Source organism: Pezoporus occidentalis, unplaced genomic scaffold (genome assembly GCF_034315485.1).
Source record: "Pezoporus occidentalis ecotype Australia unplaced genomic scaffold, CSIRO_AGI_Poc_V1 ctg71, whole genome shotgun sequence".
NCBI classification, from domain to species: domain Eukaryota; kingdom Metazoa; phylum Chordata; class Aves; order Psittaciformes; family Psittacidae; genus Pezoporus; species Pezoporus occidentalis.
In genome coordinates, this window is record NW_026916062.1 from 1,583,479 (window position 1) to 1,605,419 (window position 21,941).

Below are 21,941 nucleotides of genomic sequence, written 5' to 3' on the forward strand. Positions count from 1 at the left end.
CAAGAGTGCAGACTTGTTCTTACATCCCCTACTCAGGGAAAGCAACCTGTACCCAGCTGTTCTGGCTTCAGACCTGGGCTTGTTATCAATAGGCAGATGAGACAGTAACTGCTGTTTCTTTTTGACATCTTTATAGTTTTTAAATGACCTAACTGCTGTTTCTTTTTGACATCTTTATAGTTTTTAAATGACCTTTCCCCTAGGACTAGATGAAAGGAACTGCAATTTCCTTTTGAGGGTGCTACAAAGGATTTGGAAATAACAGGCACTGAGAAGTCCCATACAGCTGGTCTTGAAACTGATTTCTTTCTGTTAACTGGGACACGTTAGGATGGAGAAGCTGAAATGTATGTGGTATGTGTTCAAACATGCTTTGGACTCTTAAATGACAGCAGGGTAAGTATGTTTAACAAATAGTCTCTCCTAAATTAAGTGGCTGCTGCTGTTGTAGGAGGTTCTTCTCACTGCCATCAATCACCAGATCCATCTTGCATACCTCTATTGAAGACTTCGTCCTGTGATCCTGGATGGTCAGTCCCTTCATAATATGAGTTTCCATTGTGAAGGAAAGTCCCCACCGCACGCCCTTGACGAGCATGTCCCACTGCGTCACTGAATACCTTGTTTATTTGCTCTTCGGATGGCATCCACCAGTCTGGGTTGGAAGTACAGTGCATCCTAATGAACTCTGCAGGAAAACATGCAAGGATAAAAAACCAACTTGTCTTTGCAGCACCCGTTATTGGCCAGGTGTTGAAAGCTCATGGGAGATAAGAAAGGGGACATTACTGCTCTACTTAAGTAGAAGGAAAGCCTTATGGGGGATGCCATGATAATGCCACTTGGACCTATGTTATTTGTGTACAAGTGTGTTTCTCCACATGCAGTATGTGCTGTTATACCTGAGCTAATTATGCGACCCACGGGACCTGGAGATTAAATCCCTTCTTGCAGGAATAAAAACACCTAATTTGAAGTGACAGCTATGATTCAGTGTGTGCAATACATGTGAACGCTAATATGAACTGGGATCTGTTTCATTTGAAACCTGTTGTGTATTTGTACCTGAAGGTGATTGCTCTGGTGGATCTGTATGAGCTCCCTCTGCTGGCTGCTTCAACATCTGCAGGCTGCAGTAGCCCCCAGTCTGCTTGAAAATGTCACTACTGTTACTTCATTTGGTATTTCTGTTTGGAATGTCTTTCATTTCAAGTCCTCCTCTTTCCATCTTCCTGAATCTGACACCTATTTTTCAGAGAATAAACTGGCCTTAGAAATAGCTAAATGAGATGAAAGGGCTAATTTGGGGAGCCTTGCAATAGTTTTCAATGCAGGAGAAAACGAATTGTACTGCATGTAATTTGGCTGTTTAAGTTGCTGCTGCTTCCACATACAGCTATTTGTATGTGATGATTACATTTTTCATAATGTATTTTTCAGATTCTTTGACATGCGATATGCTAAACTTGCAGAAGGCGCCTTACCAATTCTGGAGCCGTAACTGCTGGGCTTAGCTCAAAGAGGTGTATTTGGACTCTGAAATATCCAAATACAATTTGAAATATGAGGGTGCCTTATTAGATGTATTAGATACACTGTACCTCATATGGAAACTGAGCTTCTTATTTATTCTGTAATACAGTTATTCCCTCATGTGGTGTTGTGTGTCCCAGGATATTTTTAAATTCTATTTTCTTCTGTGGACAAGCCAACAGCATAGTAAGTGGCATAAGGTAACTTCATTACTGTCACCACATCTTGAGACCAGGGAATACTGTGCTTTCACATGAGTTCCTGTGCCTGCAAGGTATCTCATCTGTTGGACAATTAGGATATGATTTTTCGCATAGCTCCTCCAGCAGTGTGTCTGCAAGTGATAGCTATCTCAGTTTTAAATTTATTTCCCTGGAAATCCACACAGGCAATAGTAATTCCTACCTAGTTACGTTCACGTGGGGCTCCACAGACTGGTGTTTTTCTCAGGGAAATGAATACCACATAAACAAGTAATGCTATAATTTAAGCATGCCAGGCTGTTGTAAAGCTGATTCCAGACATCAGTCAGTTGTGGGAATATATTAAAAATGTTTATAGATGTTTAAACTACCCTGAGTGCAGAGAGAGAAGCAGTTTGTACTACGTACGGCATAATTGGACATGCTGAGAATTACAAGTCAGACACTTGTTACCTTGGCTTGCAAATGGGTAGGAGCCACTAGCCAACTCTTGGCAGCAGAGAAAGTTGCTGTTTTCCCACCAATGCATGAAAGCCCAAAGGGAGAGAGCTGTCTACTCTGCTTTCTCAACTCATCCTCAGATACTGAAAGTTTTGGCTTTCTCTTCAAGTGTCCTCAAAGTAAGGGAACTGACGTGTAAATAATGCACATTCTGTACGTCTAGGACCCCAGAAAGGAGTGGCCATAAGCAAAAGTCCATCTACACGTGGATTTACTGTTAGTCTTGGTGGGAGGCAGGGGGAAGAAAGAGCTAAAAAAGGATATTAACTCTGGTTCTGTATAAATTCTTAGGTGGAATTTACAGTCATTTAGTAAATGGTCAATGCACTTGCATTTAGTCTTCATTTTCTAAGAGAACCTCTGGGACCCTGAATCTTGTTTCCACACCTCTGTGCATTATGGTGTGCAATGGACTTGCCCTTGTATTAAGCTCTGATAAAATATAAGGTCTGTCAGAGTATCATGTGACAGGTTAACAGGTTCCTTTGTCGTAAAAAAAAAAAAAAGAGCCTCTGACTAATTTGGCTGTATGTAAAATCTGAGTTCATTACCTGGTTACATCAACGTACCCCAACTACAAGTCTTATCAACTTTGCCTTGTTGGAGTCTTCTACCCTAAACAGGAAGAGGCTCTGTCTGATGTATATAACCACTCCAGCTGGATGACTAAAGATATTTTTATCATCGGCTGATCGAAATAGAGCTTTTTACACTGCAATGATTAGTAAAGCATTCTTGAAGTCAGTTCAATCAAAATTTCATGTATGTGCTCATAAAATATTAAGCATACGCATTTATAAAATGCAGATACTGATACTACAATGTTTTAAATTGTTCTTTAAAAAGGCCTGTTTTGTATGTTTCATTATAAAGCCCAGTACTAGGCCTTTTGAACAATTTTAGAAACCACAGTGTGAACTGCCACAACAGGTAATTCTTCTCATTCTGAGCCCTTTCTCTGTATTGTCCAGCATTCTCACTCTTGGACATTGTGAAATGCTTGTGAAGCTCCTCCTCCTTTTCAGGCTATACATGTGACAAAGTTGTTCCCTAACTTTTCCAGTCAACTTTGCATCAGTACTCCAAAAAAGAAGTTAAATCCTTGACAATGCATATGTTTACACTCTATGTAATTAACCTGTAGACATTCTCGGCTCTACAGAAACTCGGTTAGCTTTCAACTCCAATGATGCACTGTGGCCTATGCTTACAGTGAATTAGCCTATCAATATTCCTTTGGTTCATTTGGTGTGTATCTCTGCTAAAGAATGCCCTGTTGGTTTACTATAAAAGAGTGTAATCAGTATTGTATGATTTTTCTTCTTTGCTGTTTTAAGTGTATCAGTATCATGTGCCCTTGTATTTGTTCCCTCTCAAATAAGCAGCCCCATTTTCTTCCATTAAAAAATAGCCCAACACATATATAATACATACATACGTATATGTATGTATGTATAAAAAAAGAAGTGGAGGGTTTCTGGCTGCTTGTCACCTGTCTGTGAAACCCCTTCTAGTTCTGCAGCTGTCAGCCCAATGCTTCTACTCAGCCAGAGCCCATGTGGTGAAATGAGATCACATATGGTGGACACTGAGCGAAAAGATGCAGTACCTCTGAGACATGTTACTTTTACTGGATCCAGAGGACGTCTTTCAGGACCTGTCTCTCCTGACTGCACTGACCTTTTCCTTTTTCCAAGGCCGCATGAGTACTTAAGCTCATCGGTTGTGAAAACAAATCTGATGAGATAGCGAAGGAGCCGTCGTCCGTCTTTCTTGGAAGAATTTACAGCCTCATCCCACTGTTTACTAGTGATGTAGACAGGGTAGTTGTTCAGCAGCTGCTTGCTCCCCTGAAAAAGTGAAATATTTCCATTGCTTATTTTACAAGGCAAATAAGATGTCGGTTGCAATAAAAAATATGCTGCGATACTGACAGTAAAACACATCCTGAAGTGAACACATAATTGCTGTTACTGAGATGAGTACTCTTAAAATTACATTTCCATTTTCTAGAACTCAAATTTGGTGAGACACAAGGAATACACTTTGCGAGGTAGCTATTGGTAATTTCCACTTTAACAAGCAGGTTAAAAAGAGTTAAGAATCAGTGACTGGATATCTATTTAAGTATAAACTTTCTTCTTAATCTGTTAAAATGCGTAAAAAGGGTCTTTGAAGAGAGTGATCAAATGGATCACTTCATTGCAGCTGACAGTTTACTTCAGAGGTGACTCTTTTAGTCTATTTTTATAATAAATTTATTACTTCTGTAGAACACACCTGAAACTTGACAGCAGTTATGTTACTGTGAAAAATGTAAAGAAAATAAATAAAGGAACTATGAAAACTGAATGCTTCATTATTATTAATGAATGCTGTATTAACTCAAATTACAGCTTTACAGAAATGCCACCGTGTCAGCTGGAAAGGAATTTTGCTTTTAACCTTCATAATTTGTGTGCTTCAATATTCCAAAATCAAATGAATGCTGTAGGACTAATTATGGGGATTCCTGTAATCCTCACACATTTATAAGCTCTCTTTAGTCAATTGTACTTAAATTGTATTTAATTCTTCTTGCCCATAAATGCTATTTTAGCATTACCCAATTAACATATAATGGTATTGTTAATATACTTGAAATAACTGAAGTAGACAAAAAAAACCCAACCCCATCCTCTTGGAGACTCGTTCACTTTTACAGCTCCAGCTCTTTATTAAAACATATAAATCTGGAAGCCCAATTAGTAAAATCTTCTTACAGCCCCTACCTTAGACAGGAGCCCACAGTGAACTAGAGAAACATGGATCTGATCCTCAACAGAGGCAATCAGCCGCATGCTGTACTTGTGGGCAACTGCTGCAAAGTTCTCCTCCTTGCTACTAGATCTTTGATATCTGAAAATTATTTTAAGGACTACCCTTGCCTCCTTTCATATATTTATTATAGCATCCTGGGAGACAGCTTCAGAGCATCTTTGAAGTTTTTCCTCAGGTATTTGCTTTTAACTTTTTTTGCTAAATGTAAGTTTACTAAGTATATGGAATAAATATATGGAAGGCTGAATTTAGTGAAGACCGTGATGTCATCAGAGAATCTGTAAGATTTAGGGTACCATGACCTGCTGGGGCTTAGTGTCACTGGGAGCTGAGCCTATGTGACCGTCTGTTACTTGTTCAGCTCAGTGCAAACTGCTGGCAGAGATGCCTACAATCAAATCCAAAACTCTGCAAAGGAAGCCAAAATATAAAGGAAGAGATGGACTTTGTGTCAGAGGTGCCCTTCCCCACCCCCAAAACATCTCAACTCTCGATTCTCCCTGTAATTTGGATTTGTCATCCCTAAGAGAAAGACCCTAATCCAAGTTTGTCATCCCTAAGAGAAAGACCCTTCAATTATAGTCTGTTATCATTTGAGACTTTCTCTTTTCACTTCACTTGACGCTTCTCACCACTGCAAAAGGGCCAGGGTCAATTCCTTCCCTCCATTCATGATACAAGAAGCTGCTTTAATTTCTGCCAGGTACACACACCCCTGGGAAGCCAGTAATGTCTGAGGAGCTCTGCCATGGAAAGAACATCACCCTCCATTCAGCCCAGCTCCTCATCCTCTCCCAACATGGTGAAAGGGCTGGGGAAGGAAGATGAGCAGGGGGACAGCGTGGAAAGCTCTTCGGGGGCATTATATGCTTACACTGAAGAAACTGTGACCACACTATCTCAGAGAGAGCCGACACTAAGTATTTCCTTGGCTTGTTCCACCGCAGAACCATCTGCTTCCCAGGTTGCTACTTATTTTTTCAGCAACTAGCTCTGCAACTCTTTTATATAAAGCAAATTATTTTCCTATCTTAGATTTCTGAAACCTATTTTTTTTTTAAAAACACTGTAATGAAGCAAGGAACTTTTTTATTGATACCAGCACAAGCTACAGCTAGCTCAGTAGGTACTGCCTTGCTTTTAGGCCCTGGCAGGCAGAAGCAATGCAATGCAAGCCCGTAATGGCATAGTGTAAGGTTCCACACTTGCTCATGTGTGTTAGGGTTGTATGCTCGTATGTGGCTTTGCTAAGTACCAAGCTATCCTAGAAGCTGCCTCTGCGTTTAAATGTATTGCAGAAGGAAACAGGATGCAGAAAGGCCCAACATCTAAATTTCATGAGAGCTCACATTACTATTAACCGAGGAGAAGGTAATAAATTCTGCGTAATCTCCTCAGCCCCAATTTTATTATACTTCTCTCTTATTCCCCCTGAAACTTAGGATATTTTTCCTCATTCTTCTCCAAAGGCATGATATAGTGTTATGCTATTCTGTTAAATGATTACTGGGTTCCTGCTACAGATACTCTTTCATTACTTCCTCTGAAAGTAAAGCACTTCTGGGCAAAAGATTCTTGGTAAATATATGATGCAATTTGGTGTGTCCAGCAGTCATTAAACTAAAACAAACAGAAAACCTTCCAGAAATGAAATAAGCAGACCCTGAAGGAAGAACCAAAGTACAAATGCGTTCATGCTTGTATTTGTACACGATTAAGCTTATGAATAAAAGATTTGCATCTATGTGTTTAATTGAATAAAAAATTCTGTCACATCACAAGAAACTATTCCATGTGGGATGTTAGAGAACAGCCTCGGTTTTTGCAGTGATTGAAAATTTTAGTTAAGCAAAAGAGCATTAAATAAAGGAAAATGAATCCTTGAAATACATTTGAGTGAAAACAGCTAATTATATACATGTATATGTACAGGTATAGGTATATGTATGTATCAATTTGCACAGGATAAAACCGAATGGAGGAGCAAAGTGAAGCACATCCTGAACTGCTGCAAAGCATCTTCAGTGAACTACGGTAAGTTGGACTATCTGAGGCTTGCATACATATCATTTATGTACATAGGGAGGTCAAACTAGACCCAAGTGTTCCCTCTTCTGATATTGTCTGCGTGAATAATGGGTAGTGACATGTATACCCTACACATATGAACCCATGCATAGCACGAGCCTCAAATGCAGACAGTCTAAACTAGAAAAGTCTCAACAAAACCTCTTAATTTGAGGCATTTTCACAAGTCTGGATAGAAACAGAGCGGTGCAAAATTAATGTGACCTGCACAAGAGCTGACAGATACATCTACCTTCTACAGAAGAGGGGGACTTAAATTTCCTGCTTTTTGACTGCAGCCCTTTTAAACAGATCATAATTACAAAAATCCCCAAACTCCATATCAAGTATAAAATCGGCAACACTCAACATATAGTTTGGGCTGCTTTCTGAAAAGCAAGAGCACTCTAAAGACTTGCTGAAGTCTGTATTTGGCTCTGTCTGCAAAATGAAGGAAACACATCTTAGCATTAACCATCTTAGAGCTGCCTCACAGCTATACCAATTGTATACACATGCATGTCTGTATCCATACACACGACATATTGATACCCACCATGCACGGGCTCCAGCCTTCATGCACTGGCAACTGCTGTGTGCAGCCACTGCAGTTTTCACAGCAGTTTCACTGCCACCCAGCTGCAGTTTTCACCAGGCTAGCAACCAGCCTAAATTCTACCCACAAAAGTGAGTTTCTGAAGAAAGGCGAGAGAAAAACTACCCAAAGCAAGGCAAGTGCAGCTGGTGCCAATGGAGGAAGTTATGTGCTGTCAGTGAAGTCATCCTAGATTACGCTAGTGATGAGTCTCCTCCATCTGGGGATTACTGTACCTAAGAATGACAGTTTAATAATAGATTTTACATATTTTTACTACCAAATATATTCTTTCAGCACCTCCTGGTTTATTTGCCTATGTGTTTTCAATGAATCGTCAGACATAAAGAGATGAAGCTTGTCTTCACTGTATACTACCTCAGTTGGATGGTCTGTTGGCTGTGGTACCATAAGTTGGTTGTGATGCTGAAGTACAGTCTTCAAATAATCTAAAACAGTCTGGCAGGGCACTGCATGAAAAAAAATTGCAATTATTGTATATTACCTATCTTGCACAAAATGTAACAACAATATTAAATTAAACAGTATTCTTCAGGATCTGTTTTGCGCGTCTGTGAGATTTATTTCTGATAGGAAATACTGTTCATTTGGATTTGTTGCATTTCATTCATAAATATATGACGGATGTTGTATTTCCTATGCTGAAATCTCCAACATTGCTTTTATTCTCTGCCCACTAGTTGTCAAAGGTTTTTTTTTCCTATTTTGGAATTATAACTATTACAAATACAAATTAGGTCAGCAGTAATGATAATAAGAAAAAAAATCTGTAAGTACTGTAAACAGCCCAACCATACAAAGGAGAAACCATTTCTTGGACCTAAATCATACACTGATTAACATGTAAATACACTCAAGAGTTTTTGAAACTACAGTCTCATTAACTACACTGAACAGATTTAATGATTCATATACTTTAATTTCTCTTCCCTCCCTCCTCCCAAATAAAAGTAGGTGTTAGGCAAATTGCTTTATTTCTCTTTCCCTCATCCTCCCCCCTTTCTATTCCCATCACTCTCATCCATTCCAGTAGTGGTACCAACATCCTATTCCCTTCTGCTGAGGTGATAGGTTAATTACGGATGATTCAATTACGGGTCTCTCTTAAGCAGATGCTGCCACATCCCTGATTAACTCTGGAGTATTTTTGAGACACAGTGCTTCTCCTCTGAGCCTGAACCACCACAGGAGAATTAAACAGATATTAACCCAACATTAAAACTGACTTGTTCAAGACTAAATTAAGCATCATTTTTAAGGTACCTTATCAGTCGCACATTTCATATAGGTTGTTTTTGTAAAATATTCAGAGATAATCATAGCTTCAGCTAAAAATCCAGAAAAAATATTTCAGTGTTCTGTTTTTTTTTAAATATTATTTCTTGGCACTCAGCCTTTATACCTGGAAAAATGCAGTGTTTTGGGCTTTGTCATAAGCTGGCAATCTGAAAACAAGCACTGAAATCACTGAGAATGTCTCAAGGTAGGATTTATCAGTATTTTGCAATCCTTCCTGGGCATTCACACTGTGCAGCAACTATCCCCTCTCCAAGCAGACAGGGTGCAAAACACCTTTACTCTGTGCAAAACAAACACTTTAAGCTAAGTGGTGTTACATCCAGCAGTCTGCATACAGAAGTCATGCAACGTGCCTGATGTGAATAATGAATTCCTGTGCCCTTTCACTCATCGCTGACTTCTCCGTGAAGACATCAGTGTATTTGGTCCTGTTTCACTTGATACATCACACTTTACCATAGGAGGTTATGTGTTAGGCGAAAGTTAGCATTTCAAGTGACTTGTACCTGTTTTATTTCTCCAGTGACTTCACTTCTTATTGCTAGACCAGAGCTGCTACACAGTGACACTGACATAGGAGGAGAAGAGCATTTTTTTTTTTGGTAGGAAAAAAAGCACTTTTAAGTGTCATTGGATGGTTTCAGAAAATGTTTCAATTCTGAAAAAGTCAGAAGAGCATTAATAGCCCCACCAACATGTTCCGTGGCCTTCCTATAATGAGAGCTGTGTATTTAGCATGCAGCAGCAAACAAAAACATTCAATACATGTTCTTATGTGGAATAAAGGAGAAAAATAACCACAGGTAACATTTTAGTGCACTGGATATTTTTAAGAAGGTCTGGCAAAAAAAAAAAGATTTGGCTTTTTCTCTAGAGAGTTAACAAGATCATAACCGTGACAGCTGAAAATCTGCATGCTTATGCACATATCCACTATCACCAGCATCACCAACAGGGATCTGTGCCTATAGTAACCAACAGGAAAGATGCTAATATCAAAATAACACTTGCTTATCATAATTTAGTAGAAAAGCCTGCAGGGAAGCAGTAATTCTTCTGCCCACTAGAAGGAGCCTTAGGGGGGGGGATGCTGGTCTTGCTACAATGTTAAGCAGGACAGATGTTAAGATGTGGCAGGTCTTTGTTGTTCACTGATCCAAGTTTTAAGATTTGATACTCTAAGCATCCGTATGTTGTAAGAAGTGCTTCTTTGGCATAGCTTGCACAGCTCTCTCTGTGGAGTATCCTAGTTTCTAACAAATAGTTGAACAGCGCAGTGGCCAAAGACTGTGCTACTGACAATAGCCAGGCTAGGGTCTCTCAGTCTGACCTGCCACATAGCACAGTGACTCCCCGGGCTAAATTCTCTTCGCATCAGACATCACCAGTGGGTAAACCCACTCTGTCTTACAACCTGGGCTGGAATCAGCATCTGTTTATCATTTCTCAAACAGGCCCGCAATTCTGGCACTATCAAGCCACTCAGTTGTTCCGACCCTGGAAGGCAGTTGAGGCAGAGAGCTGAGGTTGCAGTCCCACCTGAAGCCACTGTTGAATGTGGCTAAAACCTGGAGTTACAGTGGAAAATACTTCTAGGTGCTTACCATCATCATCATATTGGTCTGACTGCATCATTTTACTCTTCACAAGAACAGAAACACTCAATGAGCAGTTCCAAATTTTTGTCAAATCCTATTATTTCCATCTGATAATGGTCCAATACTGTTACTAGGACACCATATTTTTCTGTTTGTCTGCAAGGGAAAGAATACCTCCTCGACAGAGTGCTCCAGGTTTGATTTTAATTTTCCAATGATCCTAACCTCTGCTTTTTTACTTCAACAACTTCCCTTCTATTCCATTTGTTATGTTTCTAACCATTGCTTTGCTTTCTCTCCAAGTTGGTTGATTTTGTAACCACTATAGAACTTTTCCTCCTAGATAGTCTTTGGGGGCCTTCAACAACATGCTTTTGATATTTCCCAATTATATCCACTCTTTCATTTCCTGTTTTTTAAAATCTTTGGCTCCAATAGTTGCCTCCAACTTTTTATGAAGCATCAAGAACACCTCTATTACTGGTTTGGACTGTGGTTTTGCTCATTATAGATGCTATTGGGCCACAATCACTTGTATTGGTATCTGTCAAAGTAATGGTTTTCATTTATCCTCCCTAAAATGTGGTCTCCAGTGTAACACACCCCAGGCTGTTTATATTGCCAAAGCACAGCACTATGAAGAGACACCTGGGCTTGCTGTAAGTAAGGTCTATCTGCAATTCAAATAAGGTATATCTCCAACCTCTCCCATGGTATTAGGCAGCCCTAGTGAGAAGGGGCGGCTTACCCCCAGCTCTGCTGTCTCCCATCAGTGGCCTCAGCCCCATAAGCAGACAGTAAGAAATCCAGTTATTCAGTTCATTAATAAGCTTTTGTGCTCTGTAGCCAACACTGGCTAGTATTCCTGCTGGTGCTTTGCACAGCAGAACATGAATCCCTTAGCACTCAAGACCATTTACTTCTGAATAGCCAGCAAGGAGAATTGGGAAGGGTGTACATCTACATCCAACCTGCTCAGACTGGCAGCTGTTAGTTAAGACTGGCTCAGCACTGTAGTATCTCCTCCTTGCCTTGACCTTGAGCAATGCTTCACTCTGGGTTCATTGCAGGGCATTTCTAAATTGGTGCTCGACTGTCAAAAAGATGTAACAAATGATAGGGAACCTGCTGATGACTACATGGCAGTGTGAATTTCTTATAGCATTAATGGAGATGCCTTCTCTGCCTGAGATTTGGACAAGCGTGCAGTATAACATGGCTTGGATTATTTTAGCTCATACGCTCATTTATTTCAATAGTCAGCTGAAAGCCAGTGGAAGCTGCATTGATGGGCTGTGAAGACAAGTTGCTGGGGTGCAGTGAGCTAGAAAAAAGAGTGAGAGGTAAAGAGAGATGTGGATTGGTAAAGAGAGATGTGGATTAGTAAAGATTTGTAGGGTACTCAATACCCTGCAAATTTGGATGTTTGTAACTGGATGATAACAAAACTAGCACTCTTTTGTAGTGAAAGCAGCCAGCAGAAATCAGAAGAATCAGTGTTACCCGCGGAAGGGTGTGTTAAATATTGGCTAAGCTGACCTACGCGCCTGCCAAAAACAAGAGAGAAAAAATGATAGCAAATACCCTGATACTTTTGAAATCCCTCTGTTGTGTTTTTCAGGTGAAGTGGAAAACCACCGAACTTCTGTTAATCTGCATCTGAAAAGCCACTGTATTTAATTTTCTTTCGCAAAAATATTTATTCCAGAAAGAGGAAAGAATGTGCCCCTTCCGTACACCCCTGGGGTGTACACCTCTGCCTAAACAACAGAAGAGATAAAACACAGTAGATCTGAATCTCTCATTTAAATGACGCTCCCACATTCTTCTGTGGCTCTTATTTTTGTCTGTACTCTCCCATTTTCCTTCTGCTTAAAAGAAGGTACCTCTACTTGTCCTCCCTTTCAGTTGTGAAGTCTTCAGGACAGGGACCTCTCCTGTGAACCTCTCTAGTCAGTAGAAACTGCTGATAACTAACAGGGAAACCAAGGAGCCCCTGGTGAGCTGGAACAGGACTTTGTGTCACTAAAAAGACAAATGCTTACCTGAAAAACACAAACCGAAGTTGACACCAAGGAGCTCAGCTTCACCAGGCTGAACCACAGTGCCCCATGAAACCCCCACCAGCTCTTGCTCCTCAGAGTAGGCTAGGAAACTTGACCCCAAAAATTCTCATGGGTTTTTACCCAGAAGTGTAGAGAAAACAGATTAATAAAGTGCTGGTCTGCTGCAGTTACATGTTTCAGTGAGCTTTTGTACTCAGGCTGGTTTAGCAAACCAAGCTGGCACCCCTAAGCTGCAAGTAAAGCAATGCTGCAAATTCAAAAGGGCTCTCGTGCCAAACACTGGGTGACTGCGCCTGAGGCTTTCTCTTCCCAAAGTAATTTCAAGCTTTGAAGCTGAATAGCAGAATAAGGCCAGAGATCAGACCACAACATCTAGAACATCAAGGGAAACCAAGGAAGTGGTTAAATGTGAATATCAAGGGGAAAAAAAAGGACATGAAAAAGTGTTCATCATAACCCTTGATGGATGCTTTATCTACGCTGTGGCTGTGGTAGGCTCTTTGGAAATGCGATGCTCTAAAAGTATAAAGGAGACAGGATTTGTATGGAAAAGTAATATCTTTTATTAGATCAACCGTCAGGAAAGAGAGTCAAGCCTTGGGCACACAAAACCTCCTGGAAAACTTGTCTGACTTTTTCAATTACACTGATATTAACTTGACCTGCAAATCCTGCTTTGCTTTGGCTACCTCCAGCCACCACCATGAATGCCGTCTATCAGTGACCACTTCTCTACATTTGAGGGTTTTCCACCCCCATCCTTCTGCTGTTTGCTGGAGTATTTCTTGCTGCCAGGCTAGCAAGGTCAGAATAATTACTGTATTTATCACACTCCATTTCACCTTATTTATAACTTTTCATACTTTCAGGGTGGTTTGTCCAAAACCATGCAGCGAAGCTAGGAGCACCAAGAGGCAAATCCTCACTCATGACTCTGGCCTTTGCTTTAACCACCTGGAAATATTTTCTCCCTTTTTGGCCAGAAAACTGTGAGAAAATCATGTTCACAATAGCAAAGGAGAGCTGCTTAATTTCCTTATATATTAGATGGTCTAAATCCAGGTATTACATGCAGTTTCACAAATAGGTCTTTAATTTTACTACTGGGAAAGTATCACAGCCCCAGTAATTTTATACACACGAAAGAGACACTTTTCTCCTAGTATAGATGGATTGCTTTGCTCTGTTCCTGATAGTCTCAAAACCTTGAAGAGCCACTGATAAGTTTGCCAAAGTCCTGCCAGGAATTATCTAATCTTTAATTATTTTATCAAAATGTTTCTCTTCAGCTGAACTGAAATCTAAAAATGTTTGCTTAAGTTTTCCCTAAAAAAATAAACAAAAAAATAGGGGAAACTGCACAAATTGCAAGAAATTCCATTGCTCCAAAGCCAAAGCACTGAAATATGAATGTTTCTTCATGTATTCCATAGCTAAAACAATTAAGATTTCACACAAATTTAAGTGTTTTTTCAGACAAATCGACTGGGTATTTTTTGAGAAAAAAACAACCAAACAACCAAAACATGCAGTATCTCATCCATGTAATAGTTTTTCTCCAGTGATCTGCCAAAAAGTGATACTATGCTATGGGCAAAAAGATCCTAATGACTGGAGGGCTTCTACAGTAATAGGGCAGAGTTCTGAAAACTGAAAAATCTTATTTTCTGTGTCCAAAAGCTAGAGGATCATATGTCTTCAGTAATATTAGTGAAAAAAAAGTCATTGCCTTTACATCTGCTGAGAAAACACTCTTCTTCCTTGTAGTCTCTTTGTGAGCCATGCAAATGGTGCTTTGCAGAGCTAGAGGCAGAGATGTACAGTGGCAACTATTTTTAGATCGCCAACTCTCACGGATTTTAAAAGGGCTTTTGCATATGGAAAGTAAAAAAAAAGAAATGCAAAGTATTTCAAGAAGAGGATAAATGATTCATAGGCGGTTACAGAGCTGAAGAGAGGGGTTGGGGCTTTTATCTTCCGTTGACAGGGCTGCTGGCAAGAACCTCAGTGCCTGCAGGGAGGGCAGGCTGCACGCCTTCTTGCCAGCCTCACTGAGCAGCTCCAGCCCAGCTCCCTCAAGGAGGAGAAGGAAAACCACTATGTCAAAAAAATGCGCTCTTTCAGCAGCTTGATGGGACAGTATGGCAGCCTCCAGGCTCATCTAGCTGCCTCCACAGTTGGCTCTTCATTGCACCACTCACTGAAACCCTCTGCAGAGGTTTCAGGACATCAGACATGCAATGTCCCGATGGGCAAAACCAAAATGCTCAAGAGAGTGAGCAATGTGCCTACTTGCAAACCAAGTTGGGTGTTTCAAGTCACAGGAAAATTTCTGGGTGGCTTTTTGGGTAGCAGAAGCTCACTGAGCAAAATCACCACCGGAGACAAAAATAATTAGATATCACCTTTAGCTGATTTTTGATTAACCTTGCTCAGAGTAGCTGTGGGACTGCCTGTCAAACTCAGACCTCTGTCCTACCATGTGGCAAAATCTGAGGGTCCCTTCTGTGGCTCTTTACACTTCCCCAGACACACGGGTCACTTTAGACCTACCTGTGTATGTCACCCAGACAGCAGCAGATGCGTCTGATGACGATTTTATGTTGACTGATGAAGTCATATGTCCTTGCACATTTATTTTATGTTGTCTGCTTCCTTTGATGCACTGTTAACAGGGTGTTTCATTACTCCTGGGAGGTTCATCTCTCTTTTAAAGGGAAGATGAAGGGTAACTGTGATGACCCTGGTAAATACTAGCTGCTTAACTCAGCATTAATCCTAGCAAAATACAGGTAATCGCAAGGGGATTCAACTGACTTCAAACTAAAGAATATGAATAAAATTAATGCCAGTCAAAACGACCCTATGGAAAGTGGATCTTGTCAGACTAACCTAATTGTCATTCTTTGATGAGATTATAGGTTCGCTTGAAAAAGTTGGGCTGAACAGATTTAATATATCTAGACTCCTGAAGGGCATTTAACTTGCTACCATGAGTTATCTGATTGCAAAAGCAGCAACATGTATCATCAGTAGACTATAGCATACATGGATTAAGAACCTGCTACTGACATCTCAAATTATTTGTCATTGGGGCAACCATCATGACTGGATGTGTTTCTAGCAAGGCTCGACAGGGACTGGCAGCAGCCTCAATACTGTTCTGCATTTCTAACCAAGATCATGATCTTGATTTAAAACCTATAAAAAGAATCTGGATGATACAGAAATTGGTGCACCAGCAAACACTGGGCAAACAGGGCAGCCAAAGCAATCTGGATCACTTCATACATGAACACAGCCAAATACAATGTATGACTAGGAAGAAATATGCACAGAAGGAGAAGCTCAGCTGCACAACCAACGGCCAAATGACCAGGGCAACCATGGGGGAGAACAAAGAAACTATTCACCTTTGCTCAGGCAGATAGGCACATACTGCATGTATTCCAGGGTAGAGTTTTTAAAGAAATGAGCACCAGGGGAGAAAAGAACTGTGAAGAAGGACTGAATTCACCTGAGGAGTTTTAAACAGCTGTTTGCTTAGTTCATCTAAGATGGACATTAAGTCAGCTTCCAATCTCTAAATACCTTCAACCAGAAAAGGTACCAAGTCCTATACAGCACTTTATTGAGTTGAGCAAAGCATGAAAGTCAATGGCTAGAAGCTGATTTCACATGGTCAGGCAGAAAATAAGGCACACGATTTCACCAGTGAAATTAACCAGTGGAGTCAATAACTGCCAGGGAACAGAGTTGGAGACTCTGCCCATCAGAGTCTCCAACTCAGGACTGGAGGCCTTCTGAGATACTACTTAAATAAATTTTAAGTTATGCTTTAGCCAAAGCCAAAAAGATTTCTGGGTTCAATACAGGTGATTAAATGAAAGCTGTAGGTCTGATTATAGAGCCTAATGATAATTTTTGGTCTTAACACACCTGAAGCTAGGACTCAACAGGAGTTAAATCCACATGATTTCCTTTGTCACAGTGTTTCCACATGATGTAAGAACCACTACCAAATCCAGTGAGAGAGCATAAGTTATGGTGACTGCAGATTTAGGGAAGGGTGGAGAAAGTATTCTAGATTTTGGTTTTCTCTGAACAGTGCTGCTTGTGGGATTTGCGGGTACCCTTAAGGACCAATACCCAAAAGAAACCCACAGTGTAATACAAGTAATGCATAATACATCACTGACAGCTGGGGAGAAGAATTATGAAGACTGCTGCCTTCTTTTTGCTCAGATTTTGCAACTGCACCTACATATTGGAGAAGTAGTTACTGGCTTCTTCCTTTCTGCATAAATAGCAGCTTTCAAGTATTTTCTCTCTTGCAGCCCATACTATATTATCTGTCCTTTTCTGCAACTTAGGGATTAGTGCCATTAACTTTATATGGATCTACCCTAAATGCCTCAAACTTCAGCTATCAACAGTGCAGCTTCCTAGTGGCTATACATGTCAGAAGTGTATTATATACTTACCTTCCTTACTAAATTTAAACGTCCTTTTGGTATTATTTGCGGTGTATTTTTGTCTGTACTTAGAGGTTATGGGACCAAGATACTTTATTTATCTCCAATATCACTCTTTCAAGTATCTCAGCCCACCTTAACAGTGAGAAGTTTAAAGGAGCAAGAGAAGTCTGACGGGGTTTCTATCAGACAGGGGTTTTCTGCCTGCTTTCTCTCTCCCAGCAGTTGCTAGGTATTGCTGAACTGGAGAAGTTGTTGCAAAAACTTTTTTAAGGTTTATTCAAAGATGAATGGGAGGAGATGAACTTATGCTTCCCGCTGAGCTAACAGCAATTTAAAAGATGCTGTTCAAGGTAAAAGCCAAATCTACTTAAGTTAAAGTATGGATGTAACTTTGAACAGTTTCTTTAAGCAAACAAATAAGAAGCCCCAAAGGGGAATTAGGATTATAAAATGGAATGTCACTGAAAGAACAAGACAGATAATTAGGTACAAACGTATATGTTTGAAATTACTATGACCTGATGTTTGGGATCTGAGATTACAAGTACATCCCATCCACAAAACAGCTCACTAGTCTAGGACTAAAGATTCATATGGATGAGTACCAGCAGATCATTTTCCAGTGGACACAGCTGTAGGAATTTTGGCTGGAGACAAATTCCAGTGTTGGATTACTATGACTGCATCCTTAAAAAATAACCAGAACTTAAAAAAAACCCCACCTACAAACCCCCCTATAACCCAAAGTAATTTTATCTGGTTGACAATATTATATGGCAGGGGATTATTTACCTGGAATGCTCTCCAATTTTCTACGAAGTTCCTCATTTTCTTGTTGCAATGAAATTACCTCCTGCTCTAGCTCTTGACACCGAGGGCAGTACCCTTCTTCCTCTTCCTCCTCTTCCTCCTCTGGAAGCGTAGATGATGATGGGTGACCATGAGATTCAGATGTTGCTGGAGATGTCCATCCACCTAAAGTGTGTACTGGAGAGGTTGAAAGTGGATCCATATCTGCCAAATGGCTAAAATCATTTACTGATGAGGTGTTCTGAGAAGGGAAGCTCCCAGAAAGCAAGTAGTTCTGAAGGGAATCAGTAAAAACTCTCAGAAAGGCTGAGGTTTGTTGTTTCTTTTGCATATACTGCATCTCTATGTCTAAAATGTCTGACGTCTGACTATGGACCATTTTCCCAAGCTGACATTGCTCTTGTCTGTCACTATAATTTGGGTTTTCCTGCTTTATACAAGAAATCATGGACTGAGAGTGATTGTTGTCCAGTAGTTTTCCACCACAATTTAAGAGACTTAAAACCCGGCTGCATTGTTGGGCAAAGGCATCCAGAATCATTCGACTCTCTGCAACAAAAGAAAAAATGAATCACAGAAACCTAACGCAAAAGGTTATGCCAGGCAGTAGCAGCTAGATGAATGTACACAACTGTTTACAGTAGCATGCATTTTATTTATGAACACATTAAAATTATGGCTTCTGCTTTAATACTTCTGCAACACTGTGATTTAAAACAATCCTGACTTTGCTTCTATTTTGAGAGTGCCCTTGTGCCCTTGCTGTTAATCAGAAATGCATTGTGGTAATAGTCACTGCTTACTGCCATCTTCTTTCAGAGGGATTAAGACAGGAAAATGGGGAAGAAAACACAATTTCCATGCAATCTTCTACAATTAAAAGTTCATGTAAGTACTTGAAGCCTATCTCAAGCTCCTGGCAGGCACTTGCCTGCACATTTGCAGGACTTCACACTACACCTTCCTCCTATCCCCTGCTCCCCTTCAACAAGGCTTCCAAGCTTTGTTTTTATTCCGTCTCATCTTTGCTGCACTTGCTTGACATTGGGACACTTCACATGACTTGCCCCCAATTCTATAGAGTTTCCTTCTGTTTCTTCTGCTTTGGTTTCCAGATATGTCCAAGAACAGCTCAAGCAATAAGCAAACCTTCTTCCCTCTTCTTCCTCTGAGGAAAGACATCAAATGTACAATATGAAGCTCCTCTGGACAGGATAGGAATCTTTTCTGCTCTGCTGACCTCCTGCGAGTTTGTGGGCAGGCCAGTATCACATACTGGAAAGCAGTGCAGAGCTCTTCAAGCTGCTCTGGACACAATCAGGAAACCCTATACAGGGCTGTGCAGCAGTTTCCAAAGGCGGGAGCACAGCTGTGCAAGCAGGATAAGAATGCCATGCTGCACCTTGTCAGCACTGCCACTAATGACAGAAGGTGTCATGTCTCAGGGAGCAATAGCAGCTACAACCTAAATCCACGCAGTTCACTTCTGCACTATGTATATAGCTCAAGCTGCTGTAACAGTTCTTGGACACAGATGGTAAATTACCAAGACATTTATGATATGACCTGTTAGGTTCCCCAATAAAAATAATACTTAAAAAATTTTTTTTAGCTTATTCACAGCAGAGCTCCTTTAGGTGTCTGCAAAGATGCAACTAACATTTTGCATGAGATTTAAAAGAAAAAAATCAAAAGCCTGGTAGGTTTAAGCACTGCCAATTTTGGAGAGCTCTTCTGAGGCAGGCTTGACTTTTAGAAAGTGACAAACGCATTTATTTTTCAAAAGGCAACCTGTGACAGATGCATGAGACTAAGCACCCCAGACCTTGATTTATCATAACGTCATCACCAGAAGTGAAAACATAGCTTCATCACATTGATAATACGTAAAGAACAGAAATGTTCAGAAACCACGCCTTTCAGAGGTGGCACTTCTCACGGCCCTTCTCCATGATCCAGAAGATACACCTTCTGGTGGAAAATCTACTTCACACTGAGGTTAGTACATCTGGCCTGAAGAATATTTAAAACAACACTACTTTGCATTTTTAGCATCCTCCAGATCTCTGCAGAGAAGGCTGAAGCAGCATACAAATGCTTTTAGTCTTGAACACAGCCCAAGAAGACCCCCCCAGTACAAAACCCGAGACTGTGATTTCCCAAGGACTTAACCATAAGAATAATGATGGTGAGATGGACAGAGTAAGCACAGGCATAGTGCTGGGCTACGAGGCTGCCCAGGGCAAAGCAAAGAGAGCCCACCTGCATGTGAAAGATTGGGGTGCCCCTAAGACCACCTAAAGCATCCTCACTATCTGCCTCCTGTGCTGACAAGTCCTACCACACTCCTGTAGATCGGCTCAGATGAACCAGGGCAGATTTCTCCAACACATCTTTGATTCAAAACATTAACCAATGCCCTATTTCCACACTACAACTCAAAAGGGCAGAAATGCGCAGGTACTACTTCCCCCTTTGCAAGGGGGTGCTGGTGAGGTGTCAGCTGCTCTGTACCCTCCATACCTGCTGTCCCTCCTTCCCTTTTACTGCATTAACCTAAGGCCAGCTTAGGTAGAGGTCTTTAACTCTTATGATACAAGGACAAAACAAAGCAGCACAATGGAGATAATATAAATAAAAAGAATGGTTAACATTGCAGCTTTCTAGCTGGAACCTACTGATAAACCAAATGAAAATCAAGGAACTCAAGCATCACTAACAACCTCAAGTTGGGCTTTCTATGCCTTATTTCTTTACCTCCACATTTTCCCTTTAAAATTGTTATACATTGATATTGATTGGAACTTTGCAGTCCTACTACAGAGCAGGTTTTTCATTCATTTTAATCCTATAATCTGATTCCAGACCTGAAGTCGTATTTATTGTTTGTATTTTAATCATTATGGTCCCTGTTGACAAACCAGTTACTGATTCCTTACATACCCTTGTTGCAAGAGGACAAAATATGAATGAAACAACTGAAAAGGGATTAGACTGGTGTAAGAGATGTTATTCTAACATTACAGCTTCTCCTAAAATTCTGCAAAATGACATTGCAAATACCAGTTTTGAAGAACACTATAATACACACTAACATCAGCGAAGATAAAATTAATTATTAGTTTTGTTGTAAAACTGAATGCATTAGGCAGCGAGTGAATGCATATTCACTGAGATAATGGCTTAAAATGTAACTGAAATTTTATATAGAAATGACAGTATTGATTTAATCCTTAGCTCAGTATCAGATCTACTACAAAGGCATAACAACAGCAATTACTGTTTTTCTCTTCACTTTAACCCATATTCAAAGACATAAAAATGAAAGTCATGACAAGGCAGGGCTATTTTGAAATGCCACCATAAAGATTCACAAATGCTTTTTTGTAGGTACCACTGGGCAGCAATAGTAAGGGATGCTCTCAGCACACATTTTGCAAACATATGGCTCTGTGCTGAAGCAGGAACCACTTTGACAGCAGTAACAGTACCTGTACCCAGAGTCCAAACAACCCCAAATTAGAATAATAACTACAGTTACTTCTTGTGATGGATCAACAATAGAAACAAATGCTGCCAGTTTAGCATATATCATACAAATTGGAACTGCTGCTTTTACAGACTGTCTGTAATTAGAAATGCAAGCACTGTACAATGCCTAATCGCTAAGAAATGACAAAAAGTTGGCTTTATGTGATTACTACTGAATAATCACTGATACATGATTCTTAATTGATTTAATGTAATGTGTGTATATTGTAGGAAAGGACGATTCCATTGAAATGACTGCATGTTGTGGTTTAAGCCCAGCTGGTAACTCAGAACCACGCAGCCACTCGCTCATGCCCCCTTTTCCCTCTCTCCCTCTCCCAGAGGGATGGAAGGAGAATCAAAAGAATGTAACTCCCACAGGTTGAGGCAAGAACAGTCTAGTAACTAAGGTATAACAC

At 40.3% G+C, this 21,941-nt stretch overlaps 1 protein-coding gene across 2 annotated transcripts in view; it reads right to left on the reverse strand.

Annotated features, from left to right (window-relative positions):
- Positions 1 to 6: 6 nt before the first annotated feature.
- The window catches only part of BEND4 (BEN domain containing 4), a 29,583-nt gene continuing 7,648 nt past the window's right edge, over positions 7 to 21,941 (reverse strand). Inside the window, exons 2-6 of one of the 2 annotated variants that reach the window (XM_062642413.1) lie at positions 17,974 to 18,540; positions 8,098 to 8,189; positions 3,847 to 4,087; positions 154 to 688; positions 7 to 108 (exon numbers count right to left, since the gene is read on the reverse strand). In XM_062642413.1, the coding sequence (XP_062498397.1) occupies positions 471 to 688; positions 3,847 to 4,087; positions 8,098 to 8,189; positions 17,974 to 18,540 (1,118 nt within the window). In that variant the 3' untranslated portion in view covers positions 7 to 108; positions 154 to 470. Of the gene's footprint in view, positions 109 to 153; positions 689 to 3,846; positions 4,088 to 8,097; positions 8,190 to 17,973; positions 18,541 to 21,941 lie in introns of those variants that run through there. The other variant, XM_062642414.1, reaches the window with a different exon arrangement.